The following is a 25,743-nucleotide window of genomic DNA, read 5'->3' on the forward strand; positions in this document are numbered from 1 at the left end:
TGTGTGTGCGCGCGCGCGCAGGCGCGCACACGTTAAACTAATGCAGTCACTATATAGGTATTCTTTATTTCCCTCTCTTTTTTGAAAATTCTCATAAATGTCCTCATCTCTGTTATCCTTCTAGCTCTTAAATTATTTATTTATTCTTGCAGATAAACCTAACTAGTTACCCCTCTTCTTTTCACTTTTGAAATTTAATTTGGCATTTTCCCCTCCTGAAATATATTTTATCATCTTCTTGCTAGTCTATGTCCTTCTTTTCTTTGAGATCCTTTAGTTCTTCTTTTCTGATGATGATAATCTTGTTCATCTTTACAAAAACTATGGGAGGCAGTTAATATGTGTCAGGAACTATGCTACCTTGCACGATTTCAGGGATAGTGGTGGGAACGGAAGAGGTCTGTCACACAACAGCTCCCAAGGACAGAATAAGCAGTACGTTCAACACAGTGTGAGAAGAGCCATGGTGAAAGGAGAAGTTCAAAGTTGTTAAGAGGCATCTGGCAACATATAGAGGAAGCCTCAACCAAGATTAGGTTCAAGAAGAATTCCTGCATGTGAATTAGACAAAGGGAAAGTGATGAAGGAAGAATTTTCCAGGCATATGAGGTACCCAAGAGGGAGAGTGAGTAACTCAGTGCATGGCGCTTTATAAATGTTGAAGCTATTTCAGTATAACTGAGTGTATATTTATGTTACTCTCTGGGCAATGACAAGTACTTTTGGGGTTTCTGGTGTTTTTATGCTTTTCCTCTGCTCAAAAATAGGACTTCTCTATGCTGCTTTCATTGTAACTTCACACATGTATAATTCAACTGGTAGATAATGAGTGTTTTAGATTGGTTATTGACTAATTTTAGGTGCCTGGGACCAGTATGTAAATACATTTCCAAGTTGTCATAATGAGGGAGGATTGTTATGTGTGTTCCTCCGTTGGGGGAAGTCCAAATGTGATGATTATAGTGTTTTATTGGCCATCATTCAATTTCAGGTTACATTTGGTAAAGTATGTAGCACGGTATATATGTTACATTATGCAATTGTACGAAGCAAAGACTATTCTGGAACAAACTATAACTTAGATTTTTAAATCAGAGGTTTTAGTATTTATAATGAGAGAATGGGGCTTAGACAGTAAATGTTCCAGATCAATTTATAGATGAAGAAACTAAGACCCAGAAAGGTAATGAAAGAGAGAACTATAAATTAACTGTGGTGGTGATTTTTAAAAATATTTATTTATTAGAGAGAGAGAGCATGCCCACAGTGGGGAGGGGCAGAGGGGGAGGGAGAGAGAAACTCAAGCAGAATCCACACTGAGTGCAGAACCCAACTCAGAGCTTGATCTCATGGCGCTGAGATCACGACCTGAGCTGAAACCAAGAGTTGGTCTCTTAACTGTGCCACCCAGGTGCCCCTGCGATAAGGACTTTTTTTACTCTCACATTTGTTTTCATTTCTAATATTTCTGAGAAGAACTATTCTAGTTGTGTACCTTTTCTGTTTACATAACTTATATAATCAATCTTTTTTCATTAATGAGCTAAGAAACATGGTATGCAGATTCTTTCCAAATTGAAAATCAAAGAACCGTCAAAGGAGTAGGTATTTAAACCTTGGATTTTTTTTTAACCAGTCTGAACAAACTTTAAATTTAAGGAATTCTAAAGGGAGAAAAGAGAGATTGTTTTTTATCTGGATACCTTATGGGAGACAGAGTTTAAATAAATTGATTTATTTTTGTGATCTATGTCCTCTCTCACTTTTACAAATGAATAAAAGATAAATCTCCAGTTTGTTGCTTATCTTTGCTGGAGATTATTTTTTGCTTGAAGTACACTAGTTTAGACTAATACTCTTTCTGTTCCTAGTCAGAAGGCAATGCAAATATTTTCATGAAAATATCTTCACAAATGAGGACTTTGAGGCACTCTGAAATCAGATCGGATCATTTGTCTAAGATCCCTCCATTAATAAGTAGACAAATGACATCAGGACCTAGTGACATCAGTGTTATTCCTGGGCGTACTTTGCACTTTCAGAGGGAGGAAGGATAAGAGGAGAGAAAGAAGGAAGAAGACGAATGGAAAAGGAAGAGGAGGAGGGTAGAAAAAATTCTGCCTGTGTTCTGTTTATCATCTGCCATTCACAGTGTTTAGCACAGACATGATTGCTTTCAATCTTCACTAAAAACCTTCTAAAATAGACATCATCCCTATTTTACAGTTGAGGAAACTGAGACTCAGAAAAGGTATAGCCCTCACTTACAGTTCCACAGCTAGTACTGGTGGTGCTCCAAGATTGTCTTTCCATGACGGCACAAAACTGATTCCCGTGCTGTTCCTTATGTCTCTGTATTTTTTTTTTTTTAATGAGCATTGCAAAATTCACTTTAAATTTTTATTTCTATAGGAGAAGCAGATCGGGAACACTAAAAAACAAACAAAACTCTGGCTCTGCACGATGGTGTGTTGGTAGTATCGATGTTCCAGGAAAATGTAAATATGTTTTAGACTAAAGTGAAAGTAGAGAATTAAAAGTTAATACCAAAACTGAAACAAAGCCACATTTTGTGAAACACACATTAATAGCAGTGCTTTGGATCAAAGGATGTGATCTCATTTCACAGCAAAACAGGTCCTGCAAGCCCAGGTAATTCAGGAAGCAGAATGGTAATTATTCACAGAAGAAAGCAGGTAGTATATTGTTACAGTACCACAGTAGAAAGTCAGAAGGTCACCAAGCTTGCAAGGTAACTGACACAACTTGAAACTGCTTGGCCCCCTTTAAAAAGAAATTATAAAATGGGAGAGAATGAAGCAAGTTTACCTAACACATCTTTGCAAGGTAAGTGCCAACAGCCTGAAGTGTTTCCAATCAGAAAATCAAGCAGTTTCTATTATGAAGTTTGTGTGTGTGTACATGCGCGCTCACGTGAGCTTGTGTGTGCCTGCTGAGTTTCAAGGTGTGCTTGAGGGTGAGGAAAAGTGAGCTTCCAGAGAAGCTGGCTGTCTCTTGGGCTCAACAACTCAACCAATACAGAAACCCAGATTTGTGGAGAGTGGGGAAAGTCTTATCTTTATCCTCCAATGGAATGCTGGAGAAATGGTGTGACCAACTTGTAGTGCAGATCTTTTCCAACATTGACCAAATACTGCCTTTTTTCTCTGCTTGTGAAATTTTTATTTGTAATCAAGTTTACCATATCTGGGGTTTACCAACTAAGTGTCCTTGTATTAATATATTAATATAACCATTTTTTTTAATATAACCATTTTTATAAAGGTGGACAACAGGATCTCAGGGGAGAGCAAAGCAGTTGGGGAGAGGGGATTTATTTTACAGGTCTTAATCAGTCAGATACCTTTGTTCTTTGAAGGGATTGGCTTTGTTGACATTGGCTTGACTGGGCTTCTATGGTTAGGCTTGTTGATAGAAACAATATAAGGTTGCTCACACATTTAACTTTTTGAGTGAGAAAACTTTCTTCTTAAATACAAAACTAACATAATGCTTATTTGTTGCTATGATTTCTAGTAGTCTGTCTTGTGAATTGTCACCTTTACTAGAGACATTTTGATCAAGATATTTTTTAATCGACTGCTAATGACATTTTTATTTAATTATGTTCTTATGATGCTATCATCAAGAAAATCCCCAGACCACCCAAGTTTTCTATTTAGTGTATAATCAAACATGTAACTACATCTGTGAAATATAATACATAGGAGGATAAGAATAAGATGATCATAGATAGGCATGGTTATAAAGTGTCTGGTTTTTTTTCTTTCTCTTTTTCTCTTTTTTTTTTTTTAAGGATTATATTTATTTGACAGAGAGAGATGGAGAGAGGGAACACAAGCAGGGGGAGTGGGAAAGAGAGAAGCAGTCTCTCCGCTGAGCAGGGAGCTTGATGCAGGGCTGGACCCCAGGACGCTGGGATCATGACCCCAGCCAAAGGCAGAGGCTTAACTGGCTGAGCCATCCGGGCACCCCAAGCATCAGTTTTCTAAAGTTAAATTATCCTCCAGAATCCCTGTGTTTTCTATTTATTTTCTTTAATCCTTTCTTCACTAAACCTGCTTAAGAATCCCAGAATCTTGGGATGCCTGGGTGGTTCAGTTGGTTGAGCATCTGCCTTTGGCTCAGGTCACAATCTCTGGGTCCTGGGATCAAGTCCCACATCGGACTCCTTGCTCAGCCGGGTTCCTGTTTCGGCCTCTGCCTGCTGTCCTCCCTGCTTGTGCTTGCTCTCTTGATTGTACTGTCTCTCTCTCTCTGTCTCTGACAGATAGATAAAATCTTAAAAAAAAAAGAAAAAAGAAAAAAATAAAGAAAAGAAATTAAGAAAAAAGAAAAAAGGAAAAGAATCCCAGAATCTTATTTTATTTCTGTATGTTTCCAAAAAGCATTTTGTTAAATACTGCATAAAGTGCTATTATTGGGACATGTGGGTGGCTCAGTCAGTTAAGCAGCTACTTTCTGCTCAGGTCATGATCTCAGGGCCTTGGATGGAGCCCCAAGTCAGGCTCCTTACTCAGAGGTGAGCCTGCTTCTCCCTCTCCCTCTCCTCCTCCTCACCAACTCATGCTCACACTCTCTATCACTCTCTCTCAAATAAATAAAATCTTAAAAAATATAAAATGCTATTATCAAGCACTTTTAAAGATTAATAAAAAGTTGTTTTGTGCATCCTATTGAAGAAAAACAGCTAAAAGACTTATTTAGCTTAATTCTATGAAATTATTCATTTATATGTGTTTTATGGAGAAAATGATGTTATGTATGTGCTTATACTTTGTAACATATTTTCTTGGAAAAGTATATGGGAAGTATTTAGGTGGTTAATATTGTTCATATAATGATGATTTTATGTAAAATACATATAACTATTTGGAAACCACCTGAATAGCCTCTCATAGACAATGCGGTGTGTCACCCGTGTCTGTGTTCAGAGGTTATAGTAAACTGAGGAGTAACCAGACCTCGTCTCTTTGTCAGGACAATGGGTAATATTTACCTCTTATTTTAGAGTCCTAGAATGTGTACAGATTTTCTGTTTTGTTTTTCCTTTTTCTCTGGCAGTTTTATGTATGTTTTGTTTCTGGTAATATGTTCCACTGTAAAAGGGTTGACTACATGTATACATGCATATACACACATACACTGACTTTCAGAATTAATAATTGGTATATAGCAGAAAGACCCCCAAAGTTTTAAAAAGAGCTATAGTGAATAATTTGTATTTTATGGTTTGAGTTAGAAATTCATGTGCTCTCTCTATAAACCTTCTGTAGCTGAGGGATGCTTGTGAGCTCAGTTCTATCTCCAGGGGTTTTCCCTTGTGGGTCCTGTGAAAACTTTTCAATGAGGACTGTGTTCTGTCTGAGTTGAAATATACCCTTGGTGGGTCTACAAATAGTTCAGATCCATCTTCTTGGAATATTGTGATGCTTCCATTCCAGTTGTATTTGCCTTAAAATTACTAAGTGAACTTAGTAATCAGGAGAGAGCTAATGATAAGTGAGAGTACTTCAGTTGTTGGCTTTAAATTATTTCTGGATTTTTTTTTTAATTATAGAGGAAAGTATTGTGGGGATAATTTGCAGCTTCATGTGTGCAGAGGTAAGATATTTGGTAAATTTAATATCTTAGAAAACAAATCAAAATATCTTCTGGAATTTTCGGTTATGGAATGCTCAAACATTATTTTGTTTTCTGTGCAATGCCCTGTCCTAAATTTCAGATTGAGTTTAAAAATTATTGAAATAAATGAAAAGGCATTTTATAGTGTTTAATTTTGCCTTTAACTTAGCAATATTTATAAAAATATTCTGAAGTTCTCTGAAATAATACTAATTATTATTAACTCATATTACAAATAAGCATGCTCTAACAGAAATGACTCTATTCAAATACTTTGTTTTATACATTAAACATATAGATACTTAAAAATTTGGGTTCTGAAGGTAGTAAGTGATAGCAGATCATCATTAGAACTCTATATTGTGCTTCGGATAGTGGTTTTCTAATGCCATGTGTCTAGATTGTGACCATGTCTAATCACAACTTGGAGGGCTAGTTGTAGGCATTGTCAAAAGAGTGCTGTTTCCTGTAGGTTTTATACCCAGGAAGCCGGTTGAGAGTACCCTGGTTAGTGCAGCCTATAAGCTATCAGCAACTATGGTATTGGGAACCTATTTTTTCCCAAATGAAAGTGGTTGTTCCAGGGTTATCTTCAGCTACATGGGAACAGATCTCAATTATCTTTTCAAACATAAAAAGCAATTTCTTCCTTTCAGTCCTAGTGGAAAGGAACTCTACAGAGAGTAATGTGAAGATTTATATGAGAAGGCTCTTAATAGTCTCAGTATTCATAAAATAGAATTACCTAAGACAGGATAAAATGCTAAATTTCTTTTTTCTTATTTTTGAACATATAAATAAAATATATAAATAATACAGAATAAGAATGGGGGCAAATGCTTTCTGAGCATTGTATTTACTAAGGAAGAGAAGCAGCATTTCCTTGCACAATCCCTGAAAACTTACATGTGCCACAGAGTAGCACCTGGTCAATTTGTGATAGCAGTGAAATGACGTGACTAAAACAACAAAAGGGTGGCAACTTCCTTCCAGGCAAGCAGCTCCCTGGAAAATTCCTTAGGTTAAGATTTTTCCCGAGGCCCTTACCTTTATTGCCTGTCAGGAAGGACATGCATTTTGTATTCCAAGATTCTTAGTAACAGGTAGGGAAGACCCTAGCAGGGATTATATGAAAGGGAAAGAAGCTATCACTATCCAGTTAGGTCCCTCACCCACCCAGTCCCTCCTACCTCAGCAACTCAGTCCACATGGGTTTTTTCCATTTTATTTTCCTCTTCTTCCTTGATCAAAGCATGTCCAAAGCCACCTGCCTCTTTGGAAAGGCTATGTTGTACAAATTCATCTCTGGAATGATTTTAATAAAAGGTGTCTCTGAGTTCAATGCTGAGACAACCTTGAGACTGGTTTCTTCGAATGGGGGTCTCCCCTGGACTGCTCAACATACCCTTGTCACTCAGGTCATCTACTTACAGTGGCTCAGATGTAAAGCCCCCCTTCCTACACCAGTTCTTCTTAGTCTTCTAGAACTAGGAAACCCCTTCTTTAGAGGCTATAAAGGACTAGAGCTCAGGGGGAAAAATGTCTCAAAGTAGAGAAAAGTTGGCTAAACCCTGTGGAATCCAAGGCCAGTTGTAAAGAATCAGCACAGATAAGACGACTTTTCAACAACCCACTGAAGGAGAATTTGGCTGTCAGAGTTAGGGGAGAAAGACTGTAGAATCTTAACATTTTCAAGGCATGAGGGAGCTTAAAGGGCCTCGAGTCTGATATTTTTACTTTGTAGAGTAGCGAATAGAGCCTATGAAGGTAAGAAAATTACCCTTGGTTTCTCAGAAGCAGTTGCCAGAATGCAGGTCTCCACCCAGCTGCCCAGAGCCTGTAATTCACAGAGGAATTTGGCACATTACATGCTGGAGGCATTCACTTTCCTATTTCAAAAGGGAAAATCAGGCTTATGAATGCTTTCAATATTGATACCTTTTTAGTTTCTATAGTTATGTCCTGGAAAGAATTGTCCAGTATTCAGTTAGGCTATTACGGAACTGGTCTGTCCAGCCTTGGGATTTTTCTTGACTTTATAAAAGTTACATTGGCTTTTAGGACGTTTGCTTGACTTTCATCACAACCACGAGGAGTCAGTTTGAAAATCCAGACACACATGCATTGAGTGCATCATGTTTCTCATGATACAGTCTTTTTTTTTTTTTTTTTTTTTAGAAATTATACTTATTCTGCTGGGCTAAGAAAAGAAGAAAAAACTCTAGGAAGGGAGGTGCCTTAGTGTCTGTGCTTCTAAATTGCAGCCTGAGGGCAACAGTACTGTATACCCCAACCTGTCATACAGGTTTGGTGTACATGTTTACTCTCTTTGGTGGAAAAGTATCTCTGCATTCATGATCATAAACCGTGCCTGTGAGTGCCTTGAAATCTTTCTGAAACCCCAAAGAGGACTGACCAGTTTATGACTCTTCCTTTCCAGCCTATAGAACTTGAGCAGCATGTTTAAGTAGGAGAAGTGCAAGACACTCTTGTTATCCATGTTCCAGGAGAAAGGCTTCCTCTAGCTCTAACTGATAGGTTGGAACACTTGAAGACCTGAGACGTTTTGGAGTTGAAATTTATATATTAAGGCAACAGAGTGTTTTGGAGTTGGAGAAGAGCTTCCAGAAGCTCTGCTGAAAAGACCTTATTTTCTAAGGATAAATTTCAGCACATTTGGAGCAAGTAAAATTGCAGAAAATGTCAAGGCATGAAATCCCAGGTGAGTCTGATCTGAATGGGTTAGGCAAAGGTGCCCATGAAGATGGCTGGGGGATTTTCCCCAGGTATCAGGCAGAGAATCCCTGGAGTAGGCAAAGAGATTAGGAGATGAACTCTGAAATAATGTGTAAAAAATAGTTAATGAAAGCAGCAAAACCGAACCAAGGACCTCTTTTTCTTGTCTTTCAAAATGGAAATAAGATCTTATTAGAAATAAAACAGCAAGCAGTGTACTTGAATGGAACATGAGATAAATGTGGTTAAAAACAGTAGTCACTTAAAACCTGCTGCTGGGGGAGAGGCCGGTTCTCAAACACTTTGAAATTTAGAGTTTGTTCATAGACTTTTGAATGTTCTGAAAGCACGGTTTAATCCCCTTTGATTTAAATGGTATTTTATGGCACCAAAATTGTTTTAAAAGGAAACATTTTAAGTTTCAATTAAAGTCTCTATAAAATCTTGAAAAGAAGGTGATACATACCTACAGGATGACTTGATTGTTTGAACATTATTATTAAAAATGTAATTAAATTTTTTCCATACATTTAAAAGGTTGTATCTGTCTTTGCATCTGTTTCCTTTCCTTAAAGAAATAAAACAAAGGGTGCAAGTAATGATCTGATGATTGCACATGTATAAACACCTTCTAATTACTATATTGTATGCCTATTCACTAGTTTTGGAAAGAGTTTAAACAAATTTAGCTAATTGAGTAGGACAGCAAGCCAACCTTTTTTTATATCACGGTTTTTGGGGGGAGGATTAACCAAGCACATACTTGACTTACTATTGCAAGGTATTATACTTGCTACATAAGTGAAGGAAAAATGGGTGCCTGATGAGATTGCAAAAAAGGTATGATTAGGATGAAAACCCTTAAAAGGGTATTGAGCTTCAGTTGGATCCCTTGAGCTTCTAATGTCTCTTCAGGAAAAGTATGTGTAAATAGTTTTATTTGCCAGGGCTATTTTGGTGCTTTGTGGGTAGATGTTTAACCATCTCCATAGTTGAACACTTTGGGAGGTGCATTCAAAAATGCCTTTATAATTAATTGACATGCAATTCACCTGTTCTCTTTAAAGCCCATGGTCAGTGTAATGCAAGATGTGTATTGTGTACCAAAAAAAAAAAAAAAAAAAAGTGACTTAGAGAATAGTACAAAATCCTATCTACTAAAGAAGCCTCAAAGAGAAGTATCTTGAAAAGTAAACTACTGAGCTTAATGCAATTCATATAAACATGTACAAGTTGTGCATGTATACCTGTTAAGCAACACAGTCAATTTTGCTCTGTGACTTCAGACCTTGGTAAATGATTTATTTTTGAGAACTGACTAAAATCTTGAAACCATTCCATCTCTGTGATTCTTTTGTCTTTTCAAAACTAAGTTCCTTTTCTTTCTTTTTTTTTTTTTTTGGTTGTTTGGTTTTTTCAAATTTTATTTATTTGAGAGACAAAGGGAGCGGGGCAGGGGGCAGAGGGGCAGAGGGAGAAGCAGACTCCTGATGTGGGGCTCAATCCCAGGACTCGAGTGGGGATCATGACCTGAGCCAAAGGCAGATGCTTAACCAAATGAGCCACTCAGGTGCCCCCAAAATAAGTTCCTTTGAAAACGAGATGTGAGAAGCAGAGAGAGCTCAAGTGTCACTAGGCTTTATTTTCCTCTTTGTTTATGGACATTTAATGTAATCACAGACAAGTCCTATCTTCCCTTAAACTACTAATAAATCTTAGTGGTCAATTACAGAGATGGAAAAATATATGTTGCCACAAAAGGTGGAAGTTGCTTCTACTCTTGCCAATTGTTATAACCACATATAGTATCTAAGAATTTATAGGGAAACCTAGAAGTATATGGAGAGTTTCACAGAGGAGATACAATGTAAACTGGCTCTGACACTTTTGGAAAATAGAGTAAGTGGCTAGAAAGAAGAAAGTCTTTCCTGGCAAAATAAATAGCAGAGATAGGCATAGAAATTCTATCTACCCATTTATTTACATAATTTATTCTCATCTTATTGGAAACAAAAGGATTTTCCCAAAATTAATACTTTGAAATAAGCTATAAATAAGTAAACATAATAAAAATTAGATTAAAATAACAGTTAAAATGTTGTATATAAAATATGTACCAGAACATTCTAAACAGCTACCAAACAGGTCACAAATTTGCTTTCAGGCTTCCTAGCAGCCAAAAGAATGTAAGAAATTGGCTTTAAGACTTTAGTGGTTCAGATGATATAAAAATGTTTCAGTTATTCAAAGGTTTCATATAGATGGTGACAATCCGAATGATTGCTGTAGATGGCAGGGGTCAGGCCTAGCAAGAAGATAAGAGTTTTATTAGGCAATACTGAGAAATAAAGCTAAGAATTATAGAGACAAAGAAAATGGTATTATTTAACTCATCTTGGAATCTTGCAATGGATGATTCTCTCTTGAGCTCCTTAAGCTGTTCCACTACCCTACCAGACATTTGTCAGAAAAAAATTTATGCAGAAAATATCTCAAACATGTAATAAAAATCTGAAAATAAAAAGAAAGGAAAAGAAAACAAAAGAATAGTTAAGAAATAGACTTAATATCTAATGTTTACATGATAGAAATATTAACTTTATTAAAATTTCAGAATATAAAAATGCTCATTTTGAAAATTAGGTTGCTATATATGTTTTACAAGCATATGGTATTACTCAAGTTTCTCTCCTGCAGTTTTTACTGGATTTTATATAGATCTTTTATGTTCATTTTGGTTAACTATAGGGTTCTATGCATTTACTATGGCAGATTTGGTTGGGGATAGAGGACTAGTTGTGCAGGGACAGAGATTAGAATAGAGAAGAGCATATTGGTAATGATAATATGTATGTTGCATTATAAACCTTCTTTAGAAACTTTAGAAACTTCAAGTGCACTGAGGTTATGATATTACCCTAAGTTTCTATTTTTGATATGAGTAAGTAGGAATTTCAGTGAAAAAAAGAAAATAATGATAATAATGTTTTTATTCTTAAGCCTGAGTTCTCATCAGTGTTAGGTTCATATTTTATATTCTTTTCAGTTTACCATTTACCTTCTGTGGATTTCTTTTAGTCATTATATTTCTTCTTGATTTGAAAACTCAGAGTTTATATTTCTAGGAGTTAGTAATTACCAAATTATATTTATCAAAATACTCTTATATGACTTGATAACATAATCCACAAGAACATTGCTACTTAGTTAATAAAATGTTCTGAAAGGTAGTCTTAACATGAAATTTGCATTTACTTATGCTGATTTGATAGTAAATAGTTTGTCTTTATAATCACATACATATAAAAGAGGAATGAACTAGGATTTACTGGGAACTAAGTCAAAGCAGAAATTGACTAAGATTATTTGAATCTCACAGCAATTTTGACCTTTCTTTCACCAACAAACACACCTAGGTGTTTGAGATCTCAAACACCTGCCTGTGGTTTCTTTTTGTAATTCAGTTGTCAGATCAAATATCATCTCAGTGATATCTTCTCTGGTCTTTCAAACTAGAGCAGCTATTCTATCTTACTGTCTGATTTTAATTCTTTTAATAGCTTATCATGAGCCATTTCTTAAATATTTTTGTGTATTGCCTATTTCCTGGCAATAAAATTTTGTCTCTGGGATGAGAAACCATAACTGACTTGTTTATTTCTGTATTTCTAGTGCCCCAAACCACACCAACACATACTATATTTTCAGTAAGTTTTTTTTGTTTTGTTTTGTTTTAAGATTCTATCCATTTATTTGACAGAGAGAGAGACCACAAGTAGGCAGAGAGGCAGGCAGAGAGAGGGGGAGAAGCAGGCTCTCCACTGAGCAGAGAGCCCAATGTGGGGTAGGATCCCAGGACTCTGAGATCATGACCTGGGCTGAAGGCAGAGGTTTAACCCACTGAACCACCCAGACATGCCAAGTAAGTTTAATATGCTCAGAAAAACAAACATAATATTCATACTATCATTCCTGTGTATCTATGCAATTTACATTTATTTTAACATGAAAATTAGTTGGGCATAAAGTAGGAATCACTTAACATGGTAAATATTAAAAAGACACTTTTCTAGAAGAACAATTGACATTGAGCCTATTCTAGGAGATTGGGAGCAATGTGTCATTCAAAATTAGAGAATTTGTTCCTTCTTATTTCCTCTAGTTCTGTAACTGGTTGGGGTTACCTAGATGAGCTCTCAAAGGGTTTTAAGTTGTGCTGATAGAGGAAAACATGTATTAAATGTATACTGTGTGCCATGAGTATTCCAAGTGTTCAGTATATTTAAGCTTCAAAACCATCCAATGTGGAATATAGACTCAAATGCAAATAATTATATGACTATATCTTTGTTATTATAAAGAAAGCTGCCCTCCTGATCAATTTTAAATTCATCTTCATTATTTTCCCTGATCACATAGAAATGGAACACTTAGTTCATGTAATAATGGTGGGATTTGACAAAATTCAAATAAAATAAATTTGAGAGATACTTGAGGTTAAATTGGTGTTCACTTGTACTGAGTGCAGCAGAAGGAAGAGCTTGTGAAAACTGGGTTTCTGGCTTTGGTGACAAAATTGTCCTGTTAGCTGAGTTAGGGGATGCAGGTTGGGGAATAGTTTAGGAAGAGAAATAGTACATTGTTCTAAAGAAAGTGATTTTAAACTGTAAGTGTTATATATTGATGAATATATTATTAAATATTAAATATTATATATTATATTATATATATATTATATTATATATTATTAAATATTAAATATAATTGCAAAAAGAATGCTAGGCCTTGGGAGAGAGTACTAGGATGGAATTAAAGAGCCGGAAATTACTAAAACTGAAGTCCTACATGCCACTGGGGGTGGGTGAGATTATACAAAGATAGATGTTAAAGGAGGACAGGAAGACTAGTGATAGAAAGCACTAACATCTGAAATGTGAGCAGAAATGAAAGAAATGGAGATGAGGTGATGGGGAAAAAAAGAAGATAGAGATGACAGTGTTTGCAGGGCAATGCAGAGTGGGGATTTTCTCTAGAAAGAATGAAAAAGGTGAAACATCAGAATACTCAATAGATATGATCTGGTGACTCAAAACCAACATAAATGTGGAGCATGAGGAAGAAATAATTTGAGAATTATCAAGAATGAGAGGAGGGGTGCCTTGGTGGCTCAGTGGGTTAAAGCCTCTGCCTTCAGCTCAGGTCATGATCTCAGGGTCCTGGGATGGAGCCCCGCACTGGGACTCTCTGCTCAGCAGGGAGCCTGCTTCCCCCTCTCTCTCTGCCTGCCTTTCTGCCTACTTGTAATCTCTGTCTGTTAAATAAATAAATAAAATCTTAAAAAAAAAAAAATCAGAGGAAAGGTAAAGGCAAAGTTGTAAAGTTAGGCTGTAGGAGTTGTTCAGTGATTGTGCTATGGGAAACGGCCACAGGTGGAGAGTGGGAGACAGAAGAGTGAACGAAGGAGGTAGTTCCATCACCACAGTACAAGGGTAGATAGAATTTTCACTTTTCACAAATGAGGAAGCAGTGTTAGGGGAGAAGGTGAAGGGTGTGTCTGATGACAACAAGGACTTGAGCTCATTAGAGTAACTTTATTTTATTTTATCTTTTAAGAGATTTTATTTATTTGAGAGAAAGCTAAAGACAGAGTAAGAACAGAGGGGAAGGGGCAGAAAGAAAGGGAGAAGCAGACTCGCCTCTGAGCAGGGAGCCTGACCATGTGGGGCTCTGTCCCAGGACCCTGAGATCATGACCTGAGCCATCCAGGTATCCTTGTTTATTTTTTCATTATCGTCAGAGTAACTTTAAAGAGCAGGAGGGCAACTTTCTATAAAGAAGACTAGGAAGAGTGACTAGGATGACATATTCTGAGTTACAGAGTAGAATGGGTGATAGAGCTTATACCAAATGGACTGCATCTTTGCAATAAAGGACGAGTGCATCCAGCCCGCAGTTAGGGAGGGGCTACATGTGGGGCGTTGATTCCATGAAAGAAAAATAAAAGGTTTGGCCTAAGGCAGCCTTAGACAAGTTATAAGTTAGTTCCAGTGCATATGGGAAGGCAATAGGAAAAAAGAAAATGCTGGCTGATTATTAAGCCAGTTTTCATGGAGATGAGAGCCAGTGTGTGTTGCTGGCTTGCATAGAGAGTTAGAGATTGTTATCCTGGAAGATTTACACTTTAACATGGAGCACCACCCAGTCAACCTACTCCAGCTAGTCATCTTCAGAGTGCATGCCCCTGGACTATAGCAGAACTGGCAGAGGGAGTTCATTTTATTATAAAACCATCCAGCTTTTTTTTTTTTTTTAATGAAAAAGAATTTTTTTTTTTTTAATTTTCAGCATAACAGTATTCCTTGTTTTTGCACCACACCCAGTGCTCCATGCAATCCGTGCCCTCTCTAATACCCACCACCTGGTTCCCCCAACCTCCCACCCCCTGCCACTTCAGACCCCTCAGATTGTTTTTCAGCTTTTGAAAAATAATGGAGCACCCAGTTTCACTGCCAGTAAGCTTTCATAGTGCTATCTTCTCATCTATGTAACATTTGAAAAGTGCCCATATATAACATTGGCCATATTACATAAATATGACAGACCTATGAGACTTTGGGATGATAGAGACCCACTTCCATTTGGCTCTGTTTGAAGAAATCAAAATAAGGTTGGATCAGTTTTTATCTGCTCAAAATTTTGAGCCCTTTGGATAGTGATTCATAATAGAGATTGTATGGTTATGCTATTTTCATTGACAATATGAAAGGGGCAAGTAATAAAATTGGGCATTAGCTAATATCAATGAGAGACAAAGTTACAATTTAAATCTAATATATATTTGACTTCATTGTTTCTTAATCACTACTTTTCCCAGGTGTACCATTTGAAAAGAGCTAGCTTTAAAACAAGCAAAAACAAAAACACAGGGCCGCCCAAAGAGTGTTTTAAATAGTTGTCATTTATATCCATATACAAAAATTGGTGAGTGTTAATTTTTCTTACTTGAAAGAATGTTTTATTCTTGGCTCATTCTATAGCTGGTATATCTGCTTTTCTACAGATACTGTATTTTGCTCACATAATCTCATGCATACAAATAGTGTTTCCTCTTTGGTACACTCTGATTCCTCCTGTCCTACCTACCCACACATCCTTATGATATTTCCATCATACCTGCATTCCTGAGACTTTTATGGAAGGTGATAAAGCTCTGAAGAAGTAGTTTGAAGTAAATGGGTTCTACTAAATTCAAGAACGTTTTGACCATTAACCTTCAGTTTGAAGTTTTAGGTGACCACAAACTAGTATAAAGAAATATAGATTTACCTCTACAAAATACACTTTAAAAACAGTTTTAAACAATTGATGCTTTGCTGATGTAATGGATATTTCCTCTTCAGTGTTTTTAACTTAACAAATTACATGTAAAAGCCATAAAGTCCTTTATATTATCCATAAACATAATAAAAAATGTTACACCACATAACTTTGACTTAGTCAATAATTCTAGGCCTAGCCTTAGGGTTTAAAGAGAAAATTATTCCTGTTACACATTTTAATTATGCTATAAACTTTGGGAAATAGCTATTGATCTTCAGCATCTGACATCAGAAAGTTGTTTTTTTCTTGTTCTGTAGCCAGTGAAAGTATAACATATAGACTCAAAGAGAAGAATTTCAGAGGAATCGAAGATAGTACATGCACAATAAAGGATGTTTTTGGTTGTATTTTTAGCTTAAATGTTAGGAGATGTGAAGATCATCTCCTCTAAACAACTTTCTGCTGAAATTAGGATCACACATTTGAGTTAAGAAATATCTTACCTTGTTTTAAGAAAAAGTTACTGTCATGATACTCTTGATTATCTCTAATATTTTAATACAGAAATAGGACTTAATCAAGAACTTTAAAAAATATGTTTAAGATCTTCCAAACTTACATAGAGTGATCAATGTTGCAGTTATCATTTTAGAAGTAATTATTTCATAATTTTTCATGCTTGAATTGGTAAAATGAGTAAAGACCTCTATTAAAATTGAATTGATATCTAACGTCAACGATGGTGATGATGAAGAGGATAGTTACTGTATGCTGAACTTTTACTAGGGGATGGGCATTGCTTTGGACACTTTAAATGGCCAGATTTAAGCCTCACATCCACCTTGTGAGAATTGGTCTCAGTTTCTCCATTTTACAGAAGGCTCCGAGAAATTGTGAAACTCAAAGGAGCATATAGGAACTAAGTGGTAGAGATGGGATTCAAACCTAGGTCTGTAGGACTGCTGTAATGATGGTTTTGAATAGATATGGGCTTCTTGTCATTTTCACAATTTGGAAATTCTTTCAAATTTAGAGCATTCAATGTAAGTAGATTTGTATTTAAATTTGAACATATCGAATGTATGCAATTGTTTATTCAAAAAATATTTATTGACATATGATGATGTACCTGACATATTATTAGGAACTACTGAATCTACGTTCAATGGGTCATGCACACAGCAACTCATAGTCTACTGTGTGTGTGTGTGTGTGTGTGTGTGTGTATCACTATATTTATATGTATATAGATAAATATATATCTATCATAATGATATGTATCTTGCTTATGGAGCTTCAGAGCTCTCTGATAACATTCTAGAATTACTCTGTCTTGAACTTTGGAATCTAATTAAAGGTATGGTCATTTAACTTGGATACTTGTAATGTAACTTGTAACTTGGTAATGCCTTGTGTGGTCAGTTTGGAGACCTCAGTATCTATATAACACCAGTCATTAAAGATGCTATTTTGAGAGCATCAGCAGGGAGTCTATATAGAATTTTTTTTGCCACAGGACACTCCCACCTTCTCACAGTGGGAACTAATATGTAGTAATCTTCAGCCATTTCTTCCCTACCCTTTTCTTCCTAACCCACAATGTAATTAAATCCCTTGGTTAAAGAATCTGTTAAGAATTCCATGTGCATAATACCCTTAATAGTGGCTCTGGATGCAACGGTTTGCACAAATCAATTAAATTTAGCTTTATATTAGAAAACCACTTAAACTCAAAACATAATTTTTGAAATATAGAAGTCTATTTCTTTATAAAGGTATAATTTTCTCTGAACTAGGCTTTAATTTGGTGGCTGCTATCTAGCTTCCCCTGAAACTTTTGCACATATGGGGATATCATCTTGTAGGGATAAATAAATTATAAGCAGTTAATTGTTAGAAATGTCAGGTGTAAGCAAAATTTTCAAACTCAGTTTATTTATTTTTTATTTTTTAAATTTTGAGAGAGAGGGAGAGTGTGAGCAAGGGGAGGGGCAGAGGGAGAGAGAATCTCAAGCATATTCCACGCTGAGCATGGAACCCAACATGGGGCTTGCTCTCACAACTCTGAGATCATGACCTAAGCTAGTATCAAGAGTCAGATGCTTGAATGACTGAACCACCTAGGTGCCCATCAAACCCAAATTTATTTTTTGTTTTAATCTTCAGCTTTGAAGAGAAAACAACGATGATATAGATTGTCTGTCAAGTGCATTGTAACTTCCTTGAAGGGTATACATTGAGAATTATGTGACATGAAGTGTCTTAGCCAATTTAGTGCCTCTGAAGAAAAGTTAGTCATGGGATTTAGGCATTTTAAAAGGAGATGTAAGAAGGCTACTATATGCAAAGTACTAATCCTGGAGACGTTATTTAAGTCACCTGATTTTATTCCCACAATAGTATCTAAAACAATTATTGTTACCATATGTATACAAGTCTTCATGCCTAAAAGAAAATAATTAAACGAACGTTTAAGCATAGATGTGATATTTGATTCCTTCTTAAATGAACAGTTCCCCAGTCAAATAAGTGGACACTTTACTTCAGGTACAAGAAACCATTTGTACAAAGGAATTGTGGAATGACTAGTGTCTTTGAAAATTTTCAATTATTACTTCCTATTACGTATCCAGTAAACATCAGTTATGGGGGTGCCGACTTTGTTTTTCTGGAATGGCATAAACCATGTTTACAATCCACCGATTAGAGTTGAGTTTTAAGGCTAGCTAACTTTTAAACAGAGTAGATGGTTGTATGCTGTTTTTACTTCATCTCAGAACATGTATGCCCCTATAATCTCAGCTTTTTGCCCATTCACCAGATGGCATGTGAGCCCATGAGCACATGTCAGAGATGTTAACCACAGTTTAGGTGAACTGCTTTTGTAGCAAGCACCAGATTTTCTTCACAAATATGAGAACAGAATATCAATGCCTCTTGACTCCAGTCTCCCCTACTGATCCTTAATGTGCCATGTTAAAATACTTGCATAGTGGACAAGAAGGCAGCATGGGGATTTCCTGGCCCTCTTTCCTGCCAAATTGACAGGTTGCATTGCAGCAGGTGCACAGCAAAGCGATTAAGAATGTATAGGTTGACAAAACATGTGTGATATGACTGCAGGCGGTTTATGTGAATGACATGTCATGGCAAATATTGGCCTCAAGAGATTACACCTAGGGTTCTGGGGTATAAGGACAATCTATATGCATATAAAAACATCTTTGAGTTGGTGAGTGCTCAAGAAAAAAATAACTTTGACTGGGAGTCTACATCAATGGAGTACATTGCAATTCAAGGTATATTTTTTGCTACTTAAATATTTTACAAATGTCCTATTTATATGAGGCAATGCGATAAACATCTGTCTTGGGAGATGTGATTTTTTGACTGCTGAACAACTCACTCAGCTGTCAGGAGGACCGAGAACCTGGTTTGTTAAAATTCATGATTGGAAAAAAAAATCCAACGTCATCCAATTCAGTTTAAGAACACATGGAGCCCTTGGTGTCAGCCTCTCCACTTCTGGGATGGCTGACATTTTACATGGAACAAAATAAACTTAATACAAGTGTTTGCCTTGCTCAGTGATTTTTAGAAATATTCAAAAAGCAGGAGTTAAAAAATAGATTTGGATGACAAAATAAACATTCACTGTGTATGTGTACAAACATTCACATAGAAATTTCCACAGACAGAGACATGGACTGCCCAAAATCTTTCTGTGGACCCCCAGCTGAGAGACCCAGATTAAGGATTTGTGTGTTCATATGCATTTTTTTTTAAAGATTTTATTTATTTATTTGACAGACAGAGATCACAAGTAGAGAGGCAGGCAGAGAGAGAGAGGGAAGCAGGCTCTCCGCTGAGCAGAGAGCCCGATGCGGGACTCGATCCCAGGACCCTGAGATCATGACCTGAGCTGAAGGCAGCGGCTTAACCCACTGAGCCACCCAGGCGCCCTCATATGCATTTTTTAAGAGACAGGGAAATAGATTTCATGAAAGGACTTCATAGTCTAGATAGCATTAAGATTATTTCTAAAGTCTTCTCTCTATCAAAAATTGTGTAATTCACTTCATATCCTAATACATTCATGTTAAGACTTATTAGCTTTTCCCCAGAGAAACAAAAATCTATATCCTAAGAAAAAAAAAATTCTATGGGTCCCTTGACTGTGACTAAAATAACTCTAATTTGCTATATAAAAATGTAATGCAAAGAAAATTTTCTGCACTTTTTGATCAGCACTTAAAAGCAATCTCAAAATAAAATATTACCAGTGTATATTAAGGTAGATTGTTATTTGCCTATTTTTTTACTTCATATGGACCATTTAAACTAAATGCTGTCTATAGATATAAATACTTAGGAGAAATAAAAATACCTTTATAGTGCTTATATTAATACTTGAATGTTTTGACTTTTGGTTACTACTCCACTTACAAATAGATTAAAGGGAAATCCTGTAATCTTTTGGAAAAAAATAAAATGTTTTGAGGCTTATATAAAAATCTAATATTTTAACCAGATTTATTTCTATCATATGTGTTGTAATATATGCCATATATTGATTTTGATATAATCATATATTAATGGCACACACAATCTTAGATTTCAGCAGCATGATGCATTTTACACAAAAGTGTTAGAATCTCTTCTCTTCATTATGGAGTGTGTAGAGGTAGCGAAGGACACCGAATAGGGTTTGAGTTCTTATGCAGAAGACTCCATCAGAGGCAAACAATGAGAGAGGCAAGACCCATGAAAACAATTGTAGAATAACTGAAGCCTTTGTTCTTGTTTTTACTCTTCAGCTTATTTGTTACGCTTCCTTTCTAAAATGGCTAATCATCCTTTAGCCTCTTTCCCCTCTGTCTCTTCCATCATATAACTTTCTTATGAAACTTCAGCATAAAATGATCCAATAAAATTCTTCACAGTAAAATGTTGTATTTTTTCATGGTGTAAAATTGCAAGCATAAGTTTTGTGGCAGTATCTGCTCTACACCCTTCAAAAATACAACAGATGACATCTGTTGAGATTTAAAGTTAAGTCTCATTTTACTGGCCTCCGTAACTTTTCCTCATTCACTGGGTCATACCTGGAATTCCCTAGCTTGAAAATTTTTATAGCAAAATGAATTCTATTGACTATGTTACTGATTTTTTTTTTTCATCTTTTTCTGTTACATTGCATTTTAACAGTCATGTTTTGAAGGATGGCCTGAAGGGAGCTTTGGACTGGGGTCTTAGTTGCGTATTGTCTTAGCTCAGGCTGCTATAAAGAGATAGCATAGGCTTGGCGCCTTAAATCCCAGACAGTTTCTCACGGTGCCAGAGACTGGGAAGGCCAAGATCAAGGCACCTACAGATTCCTCTCCTGGTGAGAACCCTCTTCCTGGCTTGCAGATGATTCTTAATGTCCTTCTGCCACAGAGAAGTAGAGATCAATCCTGTCTCTCTTCCTTTTCCTCTAAGGACACTCATCAAATCACAGGGCTCTACCTTCATGACCTAAAATAAACTGAATTACCTCTCAAAGGTCCCACTCCAAATGCCATCATATTGGAGGTTTGGGTGTTGGCATCTGAGTTTCGAGGGGACACAAACATTCAGTCCATAACTTGTGCTGTTCCAACAAACTACTTAGACTCTGACTTCTACTTTCATATATTTGGCATCTAAGCAGATACTCCTTTCCCTCCTTTCTCCATCAAATTTTGTATTTTGGTGATTCAGTACAACACTGAATCACCAAATTTTACTGAATCAGCAAATTTATGAAGTTTATCAGTGTATTCTTAGAGCCAAATTGAATTGCTCTCTGGTTATCTTGAATAGAGCCCTCCTTTTATAAATCAGCTTATTGAGTAAATAGAGATTTCCTCAGTTCTCAGTTTTCAACTCTGCCAGTATTAGACATCTGGAAAAAGCCCCCTCACCTCACTCCCTCATGCACAAAACAAAAAACACCAAACCCAACCACAAAATAAAAATTATCATTTTGAATATAACCATTTACTTCCAGGCTTGGTTTTATTACCTTTCAGCTTTGTTTTAGGGGATTCTTTTATTATAAATAGATTTTCCTTAGCTTAAAGAGCCATAGCTTTTAGTGTCTATAGCTATCTTAAGTATTTGAAGATATGTAATGTTGAATATAAATTAGAATTTTAAGTAGAATTGCAAGGGGGATATACGAGAACCAATAAGTAGGAGCTATAAGGCAAGAGGTTTAGCTTAATGTAAAGAAGGACTTTTATAAAGTTTAAAGATGACATGAGTTTTCTTTCTAAGAAAAACAGAAATTTGCTATCATAAGACAGTAAATTCCTTATAAACAGAGCTCAGCATTAAGTTGAATTACTACTAATTAGGAAGATATAGAAAAGACTCATGGAGTTACATATGATGATTTTAGGGTATTTTAAAACCAAGAGTGTTCTATTGTGATGTTAGCATTTATGTATACATTTGACGGAAAGTCATCTTGAAGAATACAGGGTGATATAATGGAACTTTCAAATTTGGTTACTTAGCATTTGATATTGAAATGACTTTGCAATTAAATCAGAATATATAATAGAGTGATAAATATGTAGGCACAATGTAATAAGATCTTCAGGAATAAAATTTATAAGATATTTTGATGAAAAACAGTATTTAAATGATTAAACATAATACTTGAACTGAGCATGTAGTGAATTATTGATTGGTAAATGAGAGCCTGGAAAAAATTTTGACATATTAATGAAAATTTTTTTTCCAAGTAAATTTTGATATCATTATTATTTACATCTTAATGGAATTGGATCAAACTGTTGAATTGTTGTCCCCTAGGAAAAGTTATGGCCTAGGCAGCAAAAACTTCCTAAGATTGCATGAAAGAACATGTTCCTGTGAAAAATCTATATTGCAAAAACCTACATGTTCTGGATTAAGTGTTTAAAAGTACCTTAATTTATAGGTCTCGCTGCCTGGGATTACACATCTCATGTTACTCTACATCTAGTGTCTGTGATGATTGTTTACTTCATTTATAAGGACAAAATGACCCTAACCTTTTTCTCTCTGGCGATAAGCTCAATATGTTTTCTTTCTGTCCCTCTACAGCAAGAAAAGGTTCATTCTGGTTTTTCTCACCTTCCCATTACCACCACTGTTATTCATTAAAGAAGTCATATGTGATATCTGACTCTCCTTCTCATAATTAGTATGCCTTAGAAGAGACATAGGATAGAAAATGGCCAGGAAGGTAAGAGAGGAACCATGTGTTTATTTGTTCTTATTAAAAGAATGCATAAAGAAGAGAACTCAAGTGCAGTGCCACACGTGCCTGCAGGCCTTTTGTTGCCTTCAATGTTTATGTAAAATTCAGTATTACTATGGTGCCTCCATCTCAGTAAGCATATTTAGTTTAAGTTATTTTATGTGATTATGTATGAAAAAGATTTTTAGTTTTTATAGCACAGGATAAGCCAAAGTAGTTTTTTTTTGTTGTTGGTTTTTTGTTTTTGTTTTTGTTTTTTATTTTATGGAAGCATAAATGGCCTTCTATCATACAATTACAATTAGAGCTTCCAAAATATTTTGTATATTGCCTTCTAAATTTACTAGTATACCCACTAAACACATGTCCCTTACACTTACTTTATTCATCTTTGCTAATGAGGCTTACAGAGTAAGTAAAATATGTCTGTTTAAGGAACACCTTATATAGACTATATCTTTAATTGCAAAGATGAAAAAGAAACCCAATTTTGCTCCTTCTTAACCTTGTCAAAGTCAGACTTCTGAGTTAATCCGCTTCACTGTAGATCAATCAACGAATATAGTCTTCAGTCTAAGTGCTGAAAGAAGTAGGACCTTATTTTCAATGACCTTGCCTTTAACATATGTATACTTAAATGGCTTCTGGCTATGGTCTCATAACATGTTTTTTGGTTTGTTTTAGTTCCTGTATTTCTGTATTTTTTTTTTTTTTTGTCTTGAGGTAACACTGCATTAACAGCTTTGAAATACAAATTATTTTCTTTTCCATATGGTTGTTAAATTTCTATGTATTAAGTTTTTATATATCTCGCAATATATTCTATATGATAGCTTACTTCAAAGGAATTTTAAAAATCTGTATTTTTCAATTCAAGTGAATTAACAGGTTCATCATCTTTTTTTTTTTTTTTTTGTCCTCACTTCTCATCCCACCAGCTACAACTCCATTTTTCTTACTTCCTTCTAGCAAGGCTTCTTTAAATAATTGTCTCTGGTTGCTTCTTCCTGTTTTTCCCTCCTACTTTAAGTCCATTCTTGTCAGGCATTTGCTTACAGCACTTACCAAAAGTACTTTTATCTAAGTCACTAATTACTTTTCATCTCTAAATCCATTAGCAAATTCTTAATCCCTATCCTACTTGATCCCTGAGCAGCCTTTGACAGTGTTGATTACTATTTCCTCCTTCCATTTTTAACCTTAGAGTGTCACCCTTGGCAATCTCCTTTGCAGTTGATCCATTTAGACCACTCTTTCAAAGTTGAGTACCCAGGAGTCAGTCCTTGGCCCGCTCTGTTTTCCCTTCCTCTTTAGTGGTCTTATTATCAGCTTTATGTTAACAGCTTTCAGCTCTCCATTGCCACTTCTGGCCATTCTTCTGAACCCTAGACTCATATGGCCAATTATGTACTCAGCATCCCTACCTGGATATTTAATGCACATCTCAAACTATGCTATACGTCTGATAGTCTCCCCCAAACCTGCTGTGGTATACCACATTTCAGTAGGAATGAGCTCCATTCTCCCAGCTGCCTAGCCTTTAAAAAAAAAAAAAAAAAGCAAAGCATAAAACAACCATAAAAACTCTCTCTTTTTTTTTTTTTTTATAGCCTGCATTTAGTCCACTGGGAAATGATAATGTTTATACCTTCAGAATACATCCAGAGTTTGACTACTTACTTCCTCTAATACCACCATGGTCTCAACTACCATCATCTCTTGTTTGGAGTATTTCACTAGTGTCATACCAGTTTTCTGCTTCTATCCTGGGCCCCCTTACAACTTGCCATCAACATAATCACAGCGGCCATCCTAGAATATGCCAGATATGCTAGTACTTTAAGGCCTCTCTGTCTGGATTATTTTTCTCACACAAAACTTTTTGGCTTGTGTCCTTCACCTCCTTTACCTTTGCTTAGATGTTACTTTCTTCATCAGGTATATTAGTTTCTTAGGGTTGCTGTAGCAAATTAGTATAAACTGAGGGGCTTAGCACAACAGAAATATATTCTCTCAGTTCTGCAATTCAGAAGTCTGAAATCAATGTGTTGATAGGCTGCCATAACAAAATACCATAGCATAGCTGGTTTATAAACAAAAAAAATATTTCTCTCAGTTCTGGAGGCTGAGAAGTCTGAGATCAAGGCAAGGACAGATTCCTTATCTGGTGAGGGCCTGCTTTCTGGTTCATAGATCACTGTCATCTTCTTACTGTGGCCCCAAAGGGCAGAACAGGTGAGAGAGTTCTCTGGAATGTCCTTTATAAGGGTACTAATCCCATTCATGAGGTTCAACCCTCATGACTTAATGACCTTCCAAAGTCCCACCTCCAAATACCATCACACTGGGGATTAGGCTTCAAAGTATGAATTTTGGTGGGGGACTTTACGGGGAGCACAAACATTCAATCTGTAGCAATAGGGTTGGTTGGTTCCTTCTGAAGGCTCTAAGGGAGAATACATTTACACCTCTCTTCCAGATTCTGGTGTCACTCCTTGGCTAGTAGCTGCATATCTCCAATTTCTTGTCACCATCTTCATATGGCCTTCATTTTGTGTGAGTCTGCCCAACACTCCCTCTGCCTTTCTCTTATAAGGTCATCTGTCATTGGATTAAGTGCCCACCCTAAATCCAGGATGATCCCATCTCAAGATCTATAACTTAATTATTTCTGCAAAGATCCTGTTTCCCAATAAGGTCACCATCGTATGTTCCAGGTGGACATATGTTAGGGGGAAGGTGAAACACCAATCAACCCCCCACCTCAC

The 25,743-nt window shown here is 36.1% G+C and overlaps 1 protein-coding gene across 8 annotated transcripts in view; it reads left to right on the plus strand.

Annotated features, from left to right (window-relative positions):
* NAALADL2 (N-acetylated alpha-linked acidic dipeptidase like 2) overlaps window positions 1–25,743 on the plus strand; it is a 1,357,959-nt gene that overhangs the window by 401,964 nt on the left and 930,252 nt on the right. Inside the window, exon 1 of one of the 8 annotated variants that reach the window (XM_047730762.1) lies at window positions 2,652–2,847. The exons of the other annotated variants lie outside the window; for them this stretch is intronic. Within the exon in view, the coding sequence (XP_047586718.1) occupies window positions 2,805–2,847 (43 nt within the window). The 5' untranslated portion in view covers window positions 2,652–2,804. Of the gene's footprint in view, window positions 1–2,651; window positions 2,848–25,743 lie in introns of those variants that run through there. 8 annotated transcript variants of the gene reach the window in all.

The sequence above is a fragment of the Lutra lutra genome, chromosome 1 (assembly GCF_902655055.1).
Source record: "Lutra lutra chromosome 1, mLutLut1.2, whole genome shotgun sequence".
In the NCBI taxonomy this organism is placed as follows: domain Eukaryota; kingdom Metazoa; phylum Chordata; class Mammalia; order Carnivora; family Mustelidae; genus Lutra; species Lutra lutra.